At 38.6% G+C, this 14,433-nt stretch overlaps 1 protein-coding gene across 1 annotated transcript in view; it reads left to right on the top strand.

The window, feature by feature from the left end:
* The window catches only part of LOC108697061 (B-cell receptor CD22), a 32,704-nt gene that overhangs the window by 2,098 nt on the left and 16,173 nt on the right, over positions 1 to 14,433 (top strand). The window contains exons 2-5 of the mRNA XM_041569731.1: positions 2,391 to 2,461; positions 2,566 to 2,877; positions 11,112 to 11,405; positions 12,184 to 12,444. Of these exons, the coding sequence (XP_041425665.1) occupies positions 2,416 to 2,461; positions 2,566 to 2,877; positions 11,112 to 11,405; positions 12,184 to 12,444 (913 nt within the window). The 5' untranslated portion in view covers positions 2,391 to 2,415. The remainder of the gene's footprint in view (positions 1 to 2,390; positions 2,462 to 2,565; positions 2,878 to 11,111; positions 11,406 to 12,183; positions 12,445 to 14,433) is intronic.

Here is a 14,433-nt window from a genome sequence, read left to right on the forward strand (position 1 = left end):
AAAGGAACCCCAGCCGTCCCACGCGTCCCCCCCAAATGTAGAGGGGAGGGGTGAGTGTTGGAGGAGAGGGAGGGGAGAGTGATGGAGAAGATTGCAGGGAGAGTGATTGAGGGGTGAGTGGTTGGAGGGGAGGGAGGGGAGAGTGATGGAGGGTAGTGTGACGGAAGGGAGAGAAGGGAGAGTAATGGAGGGGAGGGGGGGAGAATGATGGAGAAGAGGGAAAGGAGAATTATGGAGAGGTGAGTGCTTGGAGGGGAGGGAGGGGAGAGTGATGGAGGGGGGGAAGGGAGAGTGATGGAGGGGAGAGTGATGGAGGGGATAGTGATGGAGAAGAGGGAAGGGAGAGGGATGGAGGGGTGAGTGGTTGGAGGGGAGAGTGATGGTGGGGAGGGAAGGCAGAGTGATGGAGGGGAGCCTGATGCATGGGAGAGTGATGGAGGGTAGGGAGAGAAGAGTGACAGAATGCAGTGAACATGAACTAGGGGTAGGCAGAAGGTACCTTCCCAGCATCCCCTATCATTACACCCTAAGCAGGTTAACTGTGAGTTACTGTTCTAAACTAATATTATATTTTTCCATTTGTAGCCAGCAGCTATACATGACCAAAATATAATATTGGCTTAGAATAGCAGCATAATTAATGTTTTTCATTACTTTTTTTAAAAAATTAACCTGTGTTTTATATTTGTATCAACTCTATTTACACAAACAACATGGGGAAAATTAGCTTTTAATACTAGACAAGTGGGCTCCTTGTGCAGATAAGAGACAGAGACACAAATATGCAGGAAACACATCAGCAGGGTTCTTGTCTTCATAGAGCAGCACAAAACAAAGAACAGTCTCTCTCACAGCTGAGATTGAAGTCCTGGTTACCCCAGTGCCTGTCCCAGAATCTTGACCACCACAAGGCTTCTCTCTCTATCTGCCAGGCCACACAACCTACTTCAAAGTCAACTTCACTTCCGCATTTTCTCCAAAAAACTGCCTTTCTCTAGGCACAGTCACAGGCCCCCTGGCAAACTTCGCCTATACATTTTTATGGCAGAGAGATTTGTTTTACAAGCAAACAAACAAACAAACACACACACACACATAATGTGAGTAGTTTGAGTGGGGGGCAATGTTGGGGAGTTTACAGGTCCAGCAGGGTTTCCGATTGTTCAGCATTTTACATATCATTTCACCCTGGCTTGAGGCATGTAGGTTATACATTATTGTCAAAAGAAGACAGCAAATAATTCAAAAACTGTAAAAAAAATAAATAATGAAGACCAATTGAAAAGTTGCTTAGAAGCAGACATTCTATAATATACTGAAAGTTAATTAAAAGGTGAACCACCACCTTTAATGGAGGCAGTATAAAATGTTTATGGTACTTATGGGGACAACTTTTTGCATTATTGCATATTAAAGGTAGATACAGATATGGGGTACGGTATATTCTTTAAATACAGTGTGGCTCAGATTCCTCAACATTAACTATGGCTGCTAGAGTTTACAGTGTTCCAAAGTGCCATATCCTCTGGTATCAAAGTGCCACCATATCTGATGTAATTGTTGGCAGTGGAACAGGCAGATTTACCGAAGTACTCAGAGATACAAGAGCAGATTGTAGTGAAAACTATGTATGTTTATATTAAAACAAAACAAAGATATCAACAGTGTAGTATTGAATCGCAGGTTTCAAGTTAATATTAATTTACTGTCAGCAGGTCATGTAGAATGCATAGAGAAAATCTGTGTGACTGTATAAACAAACTATTAGGGGGTTATTTATCAGAAGACAGAAAAAATAGTGGTTACACTCAGGGGCGGACTGGGCCAGCCTCATGGGCCCCGCCGGCCCAGATCTGCTCCTCATTTGGCCCTGAACAAAAAAAAAAATATGCGAGGCACATGCGGGCTATAATTAACTATATTGTCTATCATAACATTGCCTGTGAATGCTATTTATAATTTTACCATAAAAGTATTTGCCCGATTCTTTTAAATCACCTGTCTGATGCCCCATGTTCCTCTTTGAGAAGGCTGCCATATTTGTGCAGCAGGAGACCGTCGCATTAGAAACGCTAACTTACAGGCTGAGATGGGACAGTCGGGTTTAGGAATTTCAAGTAACAATTAGGCAGCTCCACCAGCAAAAAACTATCAACATGACTTATGGATAGCTTTAAATGTCCATTAATATTTCACTGTATTTTTATAGCGTTGGTATTGCTTTAAACAATGCAAAAAGTGCTGGGTTTTGACCAAATCCTGGATTTGGTGGATTTCTTCTTCTGGGAACTGCAATTCTTTTTCATTTCAACCAATAGTTATAATAGTTAAGAGTCTGATCTATCTGCAATATGGAATTAATAATTTCATACATTTGTTTCATTTAACAGAAATGACCCTGGTAGGACACTAACAATGACAAACACAATTGTGAGGATTTTATTACTCACTCTGCTACCAGGTAATATAATATGATACTGTACAGTATTCGTTTATCATAGTTTGTCATAGTTTAGTTTAATATATATGCTCATTCAATTAACCTACATTTTTTAAATCTTACAGAGACTTTAGGACAACAATGGTCATTCTCCTTTCCACAGAGTATCCAAGCATTGAAAGGTTCCTGTGTAGAGATCCCCTGTTCTTATACTCGTCCAGCAAGTCAACAGCCTCCCAATGTGATTTGGTATCTGTATAATAGGAAAGTCTTGGCTGATTACAGATCCCGGGCAAAAATTCTGTCAAACTCACCAAACAGCTGCACTCTGCATATATCCAATGTGAGAAGTGAAGATTATGGTTCTTACTACCCAGGAGTAGATGATAAAAATGCATACAAACTCTTTGACAGATTAGTGCGTATTAGTATTACAGGTAAGCAAACACCCCATTAATCTTACCATATGCTAAAATATTTTTAAATGAAAGCACAAACAAGAACAATGAACTGTCAGGGGAAATTCAGTTACCACAAACCACCTGAGCTGAAAGACAAAGTTCATTAGACACAAGCTCTCTTGATTCTTAAATCAGAGTCATAACCCTGAACAAAGACTCAGGGGTCCGTTTACTCAAGTGCAGTAAATCTGACTTTAAGTTTTCGCATGTTATCGCTGAAAATATTTTTCCGCCAGAATATTTGCAGCGACTACGTTTACTAAACAGCGATGCGCTCAGAAGTCATTGCGATCACAAACCAGCTTACTTAAGCGGTAATTTTAGCGAGTTGCGAATTTTCTGGCGACAAATTGTGTTTTTGCGAATATTTATGCTATAAAATAGTCTTGTTTTATGGCGGTTTATTATGGCAATTTTTATTGTGACATTTATGGCTTCAAAACTCATGGGGCAAATTCACTAAGATTCGTAGTTGCACCAGGCGTAACTTCGCCGCACTTCGCCACACTTCGCCAGGCGTGGTTTCGCTAACGCTCCGCAAATTCACTAAAATCCGAAGTTGCGCTCAGGGGTAGCATAAGGTTGCGAAGTTGCGCTAGCGTTGATTCGCTAAGCGAAGCGAAGATACTCTAGAGATGGTTAATTTGCATACGGCGCCAAATTCAAATTTCAATGGAGGAATATGTAGCAGAACTACAAATGCCTGGGAAACCTTCAAAACATCAAATAAAATTTTTATTTTGCACTACACATGTGCCCACTGTATAGGTAAGTTGCCATGAGTCAGGAAATGTAGGGGGGAAGGAGGGGAGCCCCAAAAAATTTTTCGATCTTTTTCAGCCTATCACCCATAATATAGAAAAAACTTTTTTTGAAGCAATCCCTATCTACTCTATTGCGCTTTGCCTGGTCTGAGGCGGCGAAGGAAGTCTAGCGTAAAAAGGTAGTGAATTTGCGTAGTTACGTCCGTTGCGCAAATTCGCCAGGCGTAAGGGTGCGAAGTAACACTAGCGAATGTACGCCAGCGTTCGTTAGTGAATTTGCGAAGTAACGAAAATGACCAACACTAGCGAATTGACGCTAGCGTTAGGCACTTCGGCGCTTAGTGAATTTGCCCCATAAACTTTATTGACTGATGATTATACCATCCAACAACATCACCAGAGTAACACCAATCAGACATTTATGCATCATATAAACCCTTCTGCCAACAGAATCATAGGAACAAGAAATCATACCAGTCAATCTCTTTGCTTCATATAAATGCACAGTTTAATGTAGCCAATCACAATGAAACCAAAAAAGTGTAGAGGCTGACGAATCCTTGGACTGTGACACCCGCTGCCAATAATACGTCTCTGAGCTGGAACTGCTGCTGTTGCACCAGATAGAAGCAGAAGCCAAAACATCCTGTCAGCAATAGCTACAGATCTGTCTCCTGTCAGCAAAGAATGATGGGTAAAAAAAAAAAAAAAAAAAAAGTATTATGGGATATTTCCTGCCCCTTGAGAATTTTCTGGCGTAAAAGTACTTTTACGCCACTACATAGGTGGCGGTAAAATTTTGCGAATATTCTTGCGTAAATCTAGTATTTTGCACATTTTGCTGTTTAGTAAAGCAGCCATTAATGTGTACGTAACGTAATTTTCAGCGAATGCGATAACTGGCGAATACATATTTTTGCGCAAGAAAATTTGCAAATTTATATTTATCGCAGGTTAGTAAACTGGCGAAAACATATTTGGCGACAAATTTTTCTATATTTTGTGCGCAAATTTTTACCATTCTTTAGTAAACGGACCCCTAACTATGGTTGTAATACTTTTTTTTATACCTTATGCACAGGGAGGGAGAGGTATTACTTGTGAGTGCAAAGGAGTATAGAACATGTCAAATAAAACACTAGGGGGGTTGTTTACTAAACTCTAATTTTCTGGTTGGGCTTTTAAAGGGGAAACATCAAATTTTTTGAGAGGAAAAAACTCGAATTTTTCAAGATTTATTATGCCCCAAAGCTGCTAAAGGTCTGAATCTGAAAATACTCCATTTCAAACCTGTCTAGGTCCTGTATAATTCAATAGCAGATGTCCCATTTCCAATTTAAAGATTTCATGGCTCCGTAGGATAATCTGAAGAATTCTGGCATTTCAGCGGGTATCATGAAAAATTTGAGCGTTCCGGGCATCAAGCTTGATAAATTTAGGCTTGTCCCGCAACAATCCGAAAAAGTTGCACGATTCAAATTTTTTTCTTGCTCCAAATTTTTGGAGTTCTTAAAACAAAAAATAAGGTCAAATCGTGGATGGGGGTTTGGTTGAGTTTTTTTTTTTATTAAATTAATGAGATAAATTTGGATTTTAGTAAATAACCCCCTAGGAGTTAGCGAAGGATTGCTTAAAGATATCATTTCACAGCACAAATAACTCCAATCACTTTCTAGTTGTGGCTATGACTGCCCTTGCTCAACTAACTACTATCTACTCACCTCTGAGGTGATCCTGGTACACTGAGCTCCTGACTCTCCTGGTCCTTACTAAGTGCAGCTCTCATTGTGGTCCTGCTCAGCTGCTTGTCTTGCCATCAGTTTTTCATAGGTCAAAGAAGAGTTCTCCTACAGGCCAACCTTATGGGTTGGTGCCACCTGCTGGCATATTGCCTAATTATGTACACTTAAATGAATCTTTATTTTGCCTCCTTACACACATGGACATAATGGAATTCAGCATTTGACCATACATTTACCATACTGTTTCCCTGCCTACTACTAACAGTTACCTCAGCAAAAGAAAACAGCCCCTACATTCAAAATGCACAGTTTTGAATTTGATATTGATATCACCCCAATCTTCTCAAAATAGGTCCTCTGATATGTGCTACTGGAAGCTGTTGGTTATTGGCCATTTTAAGCTTGACATGTTAAGAGGCAATGCAGTTAGATGACATCCCTTTTTAGGTTGTAGTTTATGGATTAATAATCTACTTTGTGATGGCTATACTAATAGCAGCCAGCATATTAACATGCATTGCTATCTTACTAAACATAGGACAGGGGCTCCCAAACTGTCAGTTTGGAATCATGCCAGTTTACTTCTGGACACTTAGCGGCCCATTTATTAAACCTCAAATTTATCTGGTCAAGTTGTGGACCAGAATGTGGAAAACTTGAATTTTTAGAGGAAAATAAAAACTCGGGGGTCCGTTTACTAAAGTGCGGTAAAAATTTGCGCACAAAATATAGACAAATTTAACGCAGAATATGTTTTCGCGAGTTTATTAACCTTCGGTAAATATAAATTTGCGAATTTTCTTGCGCAAGAATATGTGTTCGCCAGTTATCGCATTCTCTGAAAATAACGCTACGTACACATTAACGCCTGGTTTACTAAACAGCGAAATGGTTTAAGGACAAAATTAACGCAAGAATATTCGCACAAATTTACCGCCATCTATATGGTGGCGTTAACTTATTTTTCCGCCAGAAAATTCTCAATGGGAGGGACATGAAATATCCCATAACATCTTGTTTTACCCATAATTCCTGTTGCCATTCCTGACAGGAGAAGAGATAAGTGACAGGAGAAATACAATAAATATAATTAAAGTACATTTTTTTGGAAAAATAAACTAATCTCCCCTGCATAAAAATGTAGGATAGCAGCAATGAATGCATAAATAGTAAAACACTTAACAAAGGCATCTCTGAAAATTCTTTTATTAAAAGGCATAAAAGGTATAGCAGCAAGTTAACAAAAATATGTTTCTTCACATTTTTAAAAAAAATAAAGGCAAAAAAAGTAAAAAAAAAAGCCAGCTAATCGTTCTTCTTAGCCAAGGCTGAAATGTCTCTCTTGATTTCCTCCATGGTGGATTTGAGACTGGCAATATCCTGCTGTATTTCCACCAACACCGGTGTATATGGTTCTTCTGTCTGTGTGCCTGCTTCCTGCACACACCGCAGAGATGAACCCTCCTCTGGATCCTCCAGATCCTCTATGGCTTGCCCCTCCTCCTCAGTGGCTGGTGCTGCTTCTTCTTGAACATGGCCTTGTTCTGGGAGTAAATAATAATAGATGATGTTAATTGGTTTATTATTTTAAAAAAATTTGGGGGGGGTTGTGACATTAAAGTGATAGTTTGCCTTTCATGTGATATTTTGAGAGACTTCTGGGAGACTTTGCAATTGTTTTTCATTTTTTATTATTTGTTGTGGTTTTTGAGCAGCTCTTGAGTTTGCAAGTTCTGGTTGCTAGGGTACCACTTAACCTTAAAATAAATCACTAATTTGAATAAAGACAGGATAGGGTCCAAGGGCCTAAATAGAAAGATAAGCAATAAAAATTAGCAGCAATAATAAAAATATAGCCTTACAAAGCATTTATTTTTTTAGAAGGGGGTCACTGACCCCCATTTTAAAGCTGCAAAGAGACTGAAGAAAAAGGCAAATAATTTAAAAACCATGAAAAAAAATGAAGACCAACTGCAATGTAGAGTTAGACATTTACCTTCTTGCACCTCTTGTATTAGCTCATGATTGCGCCGTTTCATGTCTGACCAGAGGCGCTGCAGCTGGCAAACTTCAAGGTCTAATTGAAATTTGCGGTGCATCTTGCGCACCAGTCTGTGCATGATTCGGCGCTTCACCTCGTGCACCCCCACCATACCTAACGGCTGAGTGTCATAATCATGACGCAGGAGGAATTTGGCCATATACCGTGCTTCCTCGGTTGTCAGGGAACTGACTCCAGCCATGTCTTCAGATGTTGTTGACTATTAAAGACGTGCGCAAGTGCAGGACGTCATTGCAACTAAATATTAATTGTCGCAGAAAAAGTCTCCATAGTATTGTTGCGTAGAATAGTTATTAGAATAATCGCTATTTAAATTGACCATTACTATATATTAGTCACCGTAATTTTTCTTGTTCACAAGCTGCTAATTGTTGCCACATACTTGTGAATAGTCTACAAACACACTTATAGGAATAGTCGCAAATTAACTTGTGCAATGCTGTATAGTCACCATTAGTCAGCTGAAATTAGTCGCCATTAGCCAACAGAAATTAATCGCCTTATATTGGCAATTAGTCGCACATTTTGCATTAAAAACACCCTATTAATGTATTCATGAAATCATTTATATATATATATATATATATATATATATATATATATATATATATAAATGATTTCACTCTAGCCTTTGAGAAAGGCTAGAGTGCTAGCCGAAACGTCAGTCTTTGCTTTGAATAATAAACACCATTTTTTTCTTCATAAGACCTGTGAGTGCGTACCTTCCTCGACGCTGTTATATATATATATATATATATATATATATATATATATAGTTAGGTCTTGCAGCAAGGATTTCTACCAAGGCCAACTTTAATCAGTAGCTCTCAGTTTAGCATGTCCAGCAATGTGGTTGCTAGGGTAAATAATACCCTAGCAACCATGCACTGATGTGTAAGACATATGATAATATGGGAGACTCCTGTTAAAGATTCACTGTATGCCAAGGCTACTTATAACCAATCAATCAGTGGGATGTCTTATGTAAAATGATAGGTGTCTATTGGCTGTATATATTTGATTTCTGTAACTTTTTATGATCCTTTGGTTTCGTTGTGATTGGCTACATTAAACTGTGCATTTAAATGGTGCAACGAGATAAACTGGTATGATTTCTTGTTCATATGATTCTATTGGCAGAAGGGTTTGTGAATGGATGGATGAAGTATCGGTTTATATGATGCATACATGTTTGATTGGTGTTACTCTGGTAATGTTGGATGGTATAATCATCAGTCAATAACGTTTATAAGTTCTGAAGATGTATTTCTGACCATAAATGTCACAGTAAAAATTGCCATAATAACCGCCATAATTAACGCCATAATTAACGCCATAAAACAAGACTATTTTATAGCATAAATATTCGCAAAAACTTAATTTTTCGCCAGAAAATTCGCAACTCGCTAAAATTACCGCTAACGTAAGCTGGTTTCATAACGTAGTTACCGCAAGTGATCACAATGACTTCTGAGCGCATCGCTGTTTAGTAAACTTAGTCTCTGCGAATATTCTGTCGTAAAAATATTCTCAGCGATAACATGCGGAAACTTTAAGTCAGATTTACCGCACTTTAGTAAACGGACCCCTCGATTTTTTAGAGATTTATTATACCCCAAAGCTGCTAAAAATCCAAATCCAAAAATATTCCATCTCAAACCTGTTGAGGACATGTAGAAGTCAATGGCAGAAGTCCTTGAATTTGGTTCTTGACATTGTGATCTGCATTGGATAATCCGATAAAATTGGGGTTTTCACCTAGAAACTGAGATAATCTTGAGTTTTAATAAATAACATCCTTATTTTACATTAAACTGCTTAGCTAGTGTACCTTTAACTGTATTACAGTAAACCAAAAAAAGTCAGAAAACCTCTGCCTTAGAGGAAATAAAGGTTGGCATTACGGATTTTTTTAATTCCCCATAATCTTTGCAAAAAAGGAGATAACAGATATTGACTGGAAAATATCAAGGAGTTCCACCTTATTAGCATGTACACAGGTCCCTTTGTAATTAACAACATAAATAGAAAGAGAAAGTAATGGTACAAATTGGGTGCTAGAGATGGATGTTTAAAATAGTGTCAATAGGGCTCATTTACTGCTTCAACTGCAGTTGTGGGTGCACAAAAACAGATGCAGCCGATATGTGAATTTACTTTCATTAAATGTAGCTGCATTCAAAGTTCCACTGGAGTGCCCATCCAACATCTTTTTCTGTATTGCGTGCAAATACACCTAGTGACTATAGAGAATCCTAATTAAAGAGTTCACCAATGTGAAAAATGGTGCTTTGGTATGCTAATGAAAAGGTTATATGAGTTAAGATGACTTTAGCTAACACAGTTTCTTCAATTAACCCTGAGTCATGACATATTTAACACACAAATTCAAGTATGGGGGGGTTGTGGATGCACACCTGAGGCCAATTTCAAAAAGTATAAAGCCCTGTCTAAGTAATTCAAGTAAATATGCCAGTGCATGTAATTTTGAAACAGGGTTTTTTTGTTACAAAGTTATGATCATAATATTGATAAGCCACCATACCACGTCAAGGTAAAACCCCACATGGTGGTCCCTAACTTATTTATCTTTAGTCATAGTAAAAAAGGAATATTACCTCTCTGTAATAACAATTCTTTATGTAAACATCTCCTGTGCTTTGGTTTCAAACTCTGTGCTAGATCCTCCCCCGCCAACTGCTGAGCGGCTTTTAAGAGGGAGAGACTGCCTTAACCAACGCCCATTTTAGAAAAGTAGAAGTCAGGTGTTGTAATTAAAGACAAAGTAGAGTGATGTGCAGTTGCACAATAGTGTGTATACATGTGTAAGTGAAATGTGAAGGTGTGTATGGTAGTGATAAGGGAAAGTGTATGTGTCTTAGGGAGTATGTATGTAAGTAAGCATAGAATGAAAGAGTGTAAAGGAGAACTAAATGAAAGACACAATAAGTGTGTGTGTACATAGAGAAGTGTTTAATGGGACGTTGGTTTTTTCACGGCTAGATCCTCCCATGCCGCTAGCATCTATGGCTTTTAAGAGAGAGTGATTGCACAAACCAAGGCACAACAAGTGTGGGGGACCACCAAAAATATAAAGGGGTGGGTATGAGGGTGCAATAACCACATGAGCTTAGCCAAAGCTTCCGGCAAATATATAACTATGGGGGGGTTGTGGATGCACACCTGAGGCCAATTTCAAATTCAAGTGGCATCATCTGTATCATCACCTGAAGGCACCTCCAGGGTTCTCACAGCAGGCTGTGGCAATCGGCTCAGCATATTTTGCCAGAAGAATAGCACACAGGTATTTTGACTAAACATACTTTAAAGTACTTTTGATGCATGTTACAGAACTCTCCCTCATGGCAGCAATTACAATCAATGCCGTTCTGGGAAAAAATGCTGCATTGTGGATAAAACACGTGATGACTTACGTCTAAAATTGCACTTTGTACACTTGCTCTCTTAAATAAGCCCTAATATCTCTTTAAACATAGGCACATTTTTTACTAGGAGTTTGCAGATTTTTGCTTATTCAAGTACCTAACCAATCTCTAATCACAATATTTTTTTTCTTTTCCTTGTCAATATCTCTCTATCCAGTGAGCAACATTATTAAAATGCTTTATTTACATTTTTCAGATGCTCCTAATATTCCAAATCTACTAGGACCAAGAGAAATGGCTGAAGGAACCCCTGTCATTATTAAATGCTCAGTAGAACATACCTGTGGCTCCAATCCTCCAATTCTCCAGTGGAACAAGAGAGGACCTCCTGTTAAGACAGAACAAAAACATCTCTCAGAAGGGAGATGGGAAGCTATATCAGAAATGACATATTCTCCTACATATGAGGATGATGAAACTGAAATACAGTGTTCAGCAGCTTACCCTAATGGGCAATCTAGCCAACAAGCAGCTACACTCAAGATTATATGTATGTATTATTCAAAATATTTAGTTACACATCTCTGCATCCTCTCAGGCTCATTAATATCCTTCTTAAGAATTGGGGCCCAAAACTCAAGGTAAGCCCTTACCAGGGACCTATAAAGAGGCAAAATAATGTTTGCATCCCTAAAGTTAACATCCTTTTTTTATGCGAGACAGCACTTTATTTGCTTTAGTAGCCACTGAACGTTACTGCCTTGAGTTACACAATTTGTTATCCATAAAAATCCCCAAATCCTTCTCAATAATTAAAGCTCCAACACGATACCATTTAGAGCAGTCCCCAACCAGTTGCTTGTGAGGAACATGTTGCTCATCAAATCCTTAAATGTTGCTCCCAGTGGCCTCAAAGCAGGTGCTTATTTTTGGAATTCCAGGCTTGGAGGAAGTTTTAGTTGTATTAAAACCAGGTGTACTGCCAAACAGAGCCTCCTGTAGGCTGCCAGTCCATATAAGGGCTAACAAATAGCCAATTAAGGCACATAATTGTCACCCCATGGACTTTTTGCATGCTTGTGTTGCTCCCCAACTTATTTTACATTTGCATGTGGCTCACGGGTAAAAAAGGTGTATATATCAAATGGTGAGTTCTTTCTCCTATTGATAAATGCTCTTCTAAAAATCCCATAGTAATGAAGATTAATTTTTCATGTGATTTTTTTTCAAAACTCACATTTTGATAAATCTGCCCCCCCGAGATGGTAATCAGATTTTTTTTCTATTAATGTAATGTGTGAATGTTTTCTTGTTTTGCCTCTAAACAGATCCACCAAAGAACATTACAGTTCTTATGAGACAACAAGTAATACAAGAAGAAGATGATGTTACATTATCATGCTTTAGCAATTCCAAGTTGGAAATATACAGTTATGAATGGTTCAAGGGAATGGAAAAGATCAAGCTTCCAGTTAGAGATCAAGAGATAACAGTGAGGAATGTGAGCTGGGTCACTGAGCCCTATTCCTGCTCAGCATGGAATTCCCAAGGAAAGGGAGAGTCGGCTCTCACACTTATACCTGTACAGTGTATGTAAGATGATCTTTCTTCTTTTTTTTTTCCCTTAGGGTAGGGCCACACGGCGCGATTTCGCCGCGATTCTGCGCTGGGCGAGTTGCGAGTTGCGAGTCGCTGCGGTTTTTAAGCCGAAATAGCTTTGTTAACTTTGGCGCTGGCGTCAATGCAAATCGCGGCGAAATCGCTGCGCTAATTCACACGCGGCGATTCGTTTTCTATTGTCGCCCGAAGTTGCCTCGCTGGGCGTTTCCGGGCGACAGTAGAAAAAGAATCGCCGCGTGTGAATTAGCGCAGCGATTTCGCCGCGATTTGCATTGACGCCAGCGCCAAAGTTAGCAAAGCTATTTCGGCTTAAAAACCGCAGCGACTCGCAACTCGCAACTCGCCCAGCGCAGAATCGCGGCGAAATCGCGCCGTGTGGCCTTAGCCTAAATGGATGTGGAGATTTAGACCTCAGATCACGTAGCAGCCAGATGTTTATAGTTCCTCCGTGGGGAAAAAAACATTTTATTTTTTATCATTTTAAACTAAATAGTCTCTCAAGATGTATGGAAAATTCTCCCATTTCAGCTAGCATGCCTTGTAGAAAGTCAATAAGAAAACCCAAATTGCATTAAATATTTTGTGTACAGTTTAAAAATGCATTCACCCACTGTTCATCTTATTGTAAGTCTGTAAACTTTTGGGTCATGTATTATTAGGCTGGCATTATGTGAAAAAAAAAAAGTTTTCCTGCAATGCATGCATTAATATTTACAGTGGTGATGATGATGATTGTTGCTAATTTATTATTTATGATGATAATAATGAGTAAGATTGGTTGATTATTGATTGACAGGATTAATGATGACCAATGTTATGTTACAGTAATTTGTAGCAAAATTGGGTTTCTAATTAATGTGGCATAAAACAGAAATATTTTTAATAAGCTTTGATCCATTGAAATAAGAAACTTTGTGAATACAGTTAACTGAAGGTACCATTTCAGAAGCATTCGTTTTTTTCCTCACTCTCTTTATGCTGTCTTTAATTCAGGCTTTGTGTCGAAGGTAGAAGTTTGAAAGTCAATTACACTATATGGCCAATATATATGGACACTGCTTCCAATGATTGAAATAGATTATTTAAGCCACAGTCAACAGTCAACACAGGTAGCACTACATCATACAAGGATATTTTTGACAATTCTGTGCTTCTTTCTTTGTGGCAACAGTTCGGGGAAGGTCATTTCTGGTTTCAGCACAAAAATGTTTCTATATATTAAAGGGATACTGTCATGGGAAAAAAAACACTTTCAAAAATGAATCAGTTAATAGTGCTGCTCCAGCAGATTTCTGCACTGAAATCCATTTCTCAAAAGAGCAAACAGATTTTTTTTTATATTCAATTTTGAAATCTGACATGGGGCTAGACATATTGTCAATTTTGTAAATTTTCGCAATTTTTCAAGTTTTTCAAGTTAAATTATTAGTAAATAAGATAAATTAGTGGATGGGCATTTGGTTGAGTTTGTTTTTTTTTTTAAAGGGATACTGTAATAGGAAAAATGTTTTTTCCCAATACATAAGCTAATAGTTCTTCTCCAGCAGAATTCTGCACTGAAATCTGTTTCTTAAAAGAGCAAACAGATTTTTGTATATTTAATTTTGAACTCTGACATGGGGCTAGACATATTGTCAGTTTCCCAGCTGCCTCCAGTCATGTGACTTGTGCTCTGATAAACTTCAGCCACTCTTTACTGCTGTACTGCAAGTTGGAGTGATATCACCCCCCTCCCTTTTCCCCCCCAGCAGCCAAACAAAAGAACAATGGGAAGGTAACCAGATAACAGCTCCCTAACACAAGATAACAGCTGCCTGGTAGATCTAAGAACAACACTCAATAGTAAAAACCCATGTCCTACTGAGACACATTCAGTTACATTGAGAAGGAAAAACAGCAGCCTGCCAGAAAGCATTTCTCTCCTAAAGTGCAGGCACAAGTCACATGACTGGGGGCAG

Source organism: Xenopus laevis, chromosome 7L (genome assembly GCF_017654675.1).
Source record: "Xenopus laevis strain J_2021 chromosome 7L, Xenopus_laevis_v10.1, whole genome shotgun sequence".
NCBI lineage: Eukaryota > Metazoa > Chordata > Amphibia > Anura > Pipidae > Xenopus > Xenopus laevis.